Source organism: Tripterygium wilfordii, chromosome 6 (assembly GCF_013401445.1).
Source record: "Tripterygium wilfordii isolate XIE 37 chromosome 6, ASM1340144v1, whole genome shotgun sequence".
NCBI classification, from domain to species: Eukaryota; Viridiplantae; Streptophyta; class Magnoliopsida; order Celastrales; family Celastraceae; genus Tripterygium; species Tripterygium wilfordii.
The window spans coordinates 8,240,557-8,246,275 of record NC_052237.1 but is presented as its reverse complement, the minus strand read 5'-3'; the positions used below and the strand labels follow the sequence as shown (position 1 = coordinate 8,246,275).

General features: G+C 35.1%; 1 protein-coding gene across 1 annotated transcript; it reads left to right on the top strand.

Moving 5' to 3' along the window:
* Positions 1 to 4,406: 4,406 nt before the first annotated feature.
* On the top strand, positions 4,407 to 5,382 carry LOC120000559 (transcription factor bHLH149-like). The gene is made up of 2 exons (XM_038848686.1): positions 4,407 to 4,552; positions 4,646 to 5,382. Exon 2 carries the CDS (start codon positions 4,680 to 4,682, stop codon positions 5,271 to 5,273), a length of 594 nt encoding a protein of 197 aa, XP_038704614.1. The 5' UTR covers positions 4,407 to 4,552; positions 4,646 to 4,679; the 3' UTR covers positions 5,274 to 5,382.
* Positions 5,383 to 5,719: the final 337 nt, after the last annotated feature.

The following is a 5,719-nucleotide window of genomic DNA, read 5'->3' as shown; positions in this document are numbered from 1 at the left end:
TCAAGCGTCCGATCATGTCTCCCACATCATTCACCGAATGGGGTTTGGTTTGATTGATTGATGATTGGGGAGTAGTCTGTCTGTCAGTCTGTCTAACGTCACTTGTCTTTTCACTTTTAGTTTTTTTTTTTAACATCGATATGACTTGTTTTCTTGACGTTGTTTGCATCACCCACCGGTGGAAGATAAAAAAAAGATTCCTAAATTACCGCACTTTCTTTCTTTGGTGGGTCCCAATCAAAATCATCGGCCCACGCCCTGCCCTGCCCTGCTTGGGCTTAACTTTGAGACATTAAAGCTGAAGCCCAGTCTCATCACTTGTGCTCAATTAGGACAAAAACTAGGCCCAAACAATCAGGCCCCAGGCTGGGCTAACCCAGCCAAAATCATCCAGATTTATTACATTATATTGTAGAAGTAGAACCCATCTTTAGCAAACCCTAAATCACACACCAACCCACATTAATTTAATTGTTCAACTAAATTAAGCATTCAAACGCGTTTGTTACACCAAAACTCATGCTTCAACTGCTAAGAATTGATGATTTTTGTGTGTGTGTGTTCTTGGTGACATTGTTTTATTCCAATCTCGGTGGTTTTTGTAGGAACACAAGACTTGTGTGAAACAAATTAAATAGATGGCTTCCAAGTTTGGATTGAGTGATGATCAAAAGATGAGATTAGACCGTTTACAAGTCAACCATTACACAAAAAAACCCTACATTTGATGAAACAAAAAAAGAGATGCCTTTCCTTGTCAAAGCAAAAAACTAATATTTACTATTAGAGAATGACAAGACAAGAATGTCTATTATTTAATTCAAAACCCCTCACACATCCATCCTGAACTAACAAACAGTTGTTTGTCCTATATATATGTAAGTACAAGAGGTTTTGTTGGGGGGTTTCTTTCAACATTAATTAATTTATAGAAACCTTATTGGTTTCTCCATAAGAAGCAGTCAAGACGTGAGAGAATGGATAAGTGGGAATATATATTATATATATATAGGAGAATTGAATGTGTCACTAATTGGTGAATCAGAGAGGACAAATTAAATTGCTCACTAATTAGAGGCTTTGGACCATGTGATCTGCTAGCTAGCTATTATAATACTCTACTCATTAGTAGTCAATCATATATTTTGTCTTTCTGAATGAGATAAAACTTGAAATCTGCAGTACTACTGGTGACAATAATTTATTCTTTGCATTCCAAACACAATAATCAAACAAATCCAGAGAACAAATCTGTATGACAGGACCAATTTGGTTCATCTAATATTTTACTGCAAATGCGAAGACTTTTGATGTGTATACCTTCAATTGGAATCCACCAACATGAACCAAATTTTCACCTTGAACTCTTCACCGGTAACACTCACGATTGTTAATGTTGGTAACACTTAATCTACCTCTCTCTGACTTAATACATTTTATCACTCATCACTTGATTATCAGGAGGAAGCAGAGATACATACAAAGCTCTTATGCAGATATATCAAAATTGATTGTCACTTGCTTCGATAATTTTTTCCACATCATCCTTGTGTTCTTTTTATACATGATCTGTCTAAAGAGATATGAATTGAAAAACCAATCTTCACAACTAGAGATAAAAACCATTCAGCAGATTTATAGTATATCACCTATCACGATATAGAGAATTTTATATGAGATAACAATAAATTAACACAAGAAGTTTAATCCTCATACAACCGTTGCGACCTACACGATTCTTGTCTCATTTAATCCACAGGATATTTAAGACAACAATTAACTGATAAAAGCAACTCACTATCGTTAGTTAAATAACCAGGTACCATAATCTGCTACTTTTGAAATAACATGTTTCAAAGTTACATTGATGTATTCAGTGCAAATAATGTGAAAATTGTTCAAGAGTAATCTAGTTCAAGGTTACATTGCTACGGGCAGAACAAAAATAAAATAACATAGAGATCATGTACTTCTCATTCAAACATTAGGATTTAAATTTTTACAGATGTAGATGAAGAAAAAGAAGACCATGAATTAAGTTCAATTAATGCACTGAACGGTTGATCCAAGAAAGATTTCAAGGATAGGATATATAAAAGAGGTGTAATGTAACATCAAATCAACATTTAATGTTGTCATGGCAAACTTATCTATCTTTTGTCACTATTATTTTCTCCTCCTAATAAATATTTTCTTACTCATGGGATTAAACATATTTGTAAAGTAGAAACATTCATGGTCAGGATAATGAGGTTCAAGATTCTATTCTCATCAGGGATTGAGATTTGAGTAGTTTTCATCCATTGTGGTGACATTCATACCCTTTGAACATAGCTTAGCGTGTGCGTTGTCTATGAGTCTTTCAAAAAAAAAAGTTGAAGCATTCAAGCATGACTACAAATAGATTGTGTAGCAAAGTAAATAACATTAATGATAAATAGCTAGGGATCAAAGATTGTGGAGCAAATCTGTCCACAACCCTTCAAGTTAAAAAATGGAAGGGGAGGTCCACACAAAAAGGCGGAGTCAGGAGTTAATGTTGAAAGGATTGTTAAAAGTTCACAAGGATCCCGATATAGCGTTCTCGGAATTTTTTTTTAGGACTATTTAAAAGGAGACAACCCTTGTTTTTCTTATCCAATAACCAATTTCATAAAAATTAGCAAAAAAATATATAAAATAAAAAATGGGGGAAAAGCAAACACAAAAGAATTGATCGATAAGAATCAAATTATTATAATGTAGGTACAGGGCTTGCAATACAAGATAAGGAGACAGATACTGTTACATGTTTGTTTGTGCTTGGTTATAATTAAACAACGTGTACATGCCACCACTATATATATTTTATATTTAAATCTTTTAAGTTTGACAAAGCTACCTTGTTCACTAATTCATGACAATTGTATATTTTTTCAATATTTAGTTGGGCAATTTTTCTACCTCCATGTGTTTGGTAGAAAAGGTAAACATCCTACAAGTAATTTTTAAAACTGGCACATTTAAAATGATCCTATATATGTGTGTCAACTAGCTAGCTAGGTAAGAAAAAGTATGCGTAAAATAAACACATGATCATCAACAAAATAACTTTAAAAGTCTCTTCACAAATTATTACATTTGCACTAGAGAGCGAGAGATGTGATGGATTCTTGATGATATTCTCATAAATTCATGTAACCAACCTCATATTTTAAGGATAAAATGAAAATGTGATGTCTTCGGGTGTAAGCAAGTTGACATGATTGAAGCTACACTCCACCTGAAGCATCTTATATTCCTTTATGTGACACTTAACATAAGTGTAATTAAAGGGTTGATTTGATTCTACACCTTAAAGGCTTTTGCTTACATAACTAATCTGTTCATCTTTCAACTCTGTTGGACGTTGCTTCAAGAGGTAATCTTGTTGTTTTTCCTGATTAATTATCCTCACAACTTTAGATCTTTTTTTTTTCCCCTTAATTTCAAAATAATTTAATTAAGAGAAATCTAATTTTATAAATCAGCTTAATTATTTCATAAATCTCTCTCCACAAAACTTGCCTCTCACGTGCAAAAGAAAGGAATCAAAGTTGGAAAATGACAATAATTGAACTAGACAATACAATTATAAATTCCCAAGTTGGCCATTCTCTTAACCAATCAAGAATCAAGATGGTTGGTGCCCTCATGCATGATGCAATCACCATCTTCACCCCTAACCAAACACAGGATCTTCAAACTAGTTAAATTCATACACACACACACACCCACCCAATTGTGCTATATATATATATATCCAATTTCAACTAAACAAAATCATCATCATCACAAACACAGAATTCATGGGGATCAGGTTTAAATGAATTATATATGTGTTAGAGCATAAAAATGTCTCATTCCTTGGAGAGTTTCAAATGATGTGTTATATAAGATGGACTCAATATCTTAACACTTGAGATGCTTTTTAAAGGGAAAAAAAAATCATGTTGATTTTAGGCCTAAAACGAACAATACTCAAATGGATTGGGAGTAACCTTTTTCTCACCTCATCTTCTACTTCTTCTGCTTCTCGCCTCCTTGATCAAATTATAACATTATGAACATAAAAGAAAATTAATGGTAAAACTAGGCTTCCATTGTTCATCCATCACAACACAGCAGGTGAAACACATGATAGTTCAGATCCACATGTCAGCCTTTTTCTTTTTCTTCTTTTTAACATTTAAGTGAAAACAAAAAAAGAAATACTAAAAATAACTGAATATCAATAAAATTGTAAATTAAATTTAGAAAATAAGAAATGAAGTACCCAGCCCAATAAATGTGAATAAAGAAAGGACGCGTGGTCTCCCGTGAATTGCTTTTAAAAGTCTTCAACCTCCCTCTCCGTCTCTCTTCACATCTTATAAGTTATAACCACCATCCCACTTACACCACCACCACCATTTTAAACCCTAAACACTCTCTCTTTCCTCCAATCACCGCCGCCACAGCCACCGCATATTGTATCAATTCCAACGCACAACGGTACAATATCCTATTTTTGGTGCTTAATCAAATTCGCAAGGTATATATGAACCTATACTTGTCTAACAAATCATTATCTCATCATTCTCATTCTTCAGATTCTCATTCTAATTTGGCTTTTCTATTTGTGCAGATTGTTCAATATATTCCAGAGACGTAATCAAGTTATGGAATCGATGATCGCAGACCTGGAATCGAATCATCAGCGGAAGAAGCGGAGAAAAATCGAAGACGATCACAACAACGACGGGAACCAGCAGTTGAAGAGAAGATGGAGGACGAGAAGAGAGCAGCAGATCTACTCCCAGAAGCTTCTGGAGGCTTTAAGGAGAACTCGGCGGGGGACATTGAGAGGCCGAGAGATAAAGGAAACGGCCGACCGAGTCCTGGCCACTTCCGCTAAGGGCACGACTCGGTGGAGTCGGGCGATTCTGACGAGTCGAATCGGTAGGTTGAGGCTAAAGAAACGAAGGCGCACGAGAGTGACGGGCCAGCGCCGGTTGAAGAGGAAGGAGGAGTTTGCCGGAGTGAAGAGGAAGTTGCCGGGTGCGGAGAGGAAAGTGAAGGTTCTTGGGCGGTTGGTTCCTGGTTGCCGGAAATTGTCGTTTACGAGTCTTCTAGATGAAGCCAGCGATTATATTGCAGCTCTGGAGATGCAGGTGCGAGCCATGACTACTCTCACTCAGATTCTCTCTGGCGCGCCGACGAGCCCCCTTCTCCAAGCTGATGGTGAAGCCACGACTCGTTATGAAAGATGTTAATTATTTTATTTTTGATTCTCTATTAACTTGGTTTGTTTTTTTTTTTTCTTCTTTATTTTTGAGTTGATGTACATTACTATTCTATTGCTTATTTCTCTTTGTGCTTCAATTTTTACACTTTTTTCGTCAGGTGGTTAAAATTTATGTATTAATTGAATTGGACTTGGCAACTAATTATCATGTTAAATCGGTAAGTTTAGAGCACATACATTTTAAAAAAAAAAAAAAAATTTATATACAATTATATGGATAATCTATCTAATAAAAATGTGCATAAGATTAAATATCATATTCTCTATTTAATCCCCTAAATGGCACGAAATAAAGAAGTAGAGTTAATATTTTTGAGGTATAAATTGGATATTAGTTGGGCAAAATTGCTTTAAAAGTTATGTCGTGTCCCGTATCCGTGTCAGTGTCGGTGCTTCTTGCCTTCTTGGGTGGAT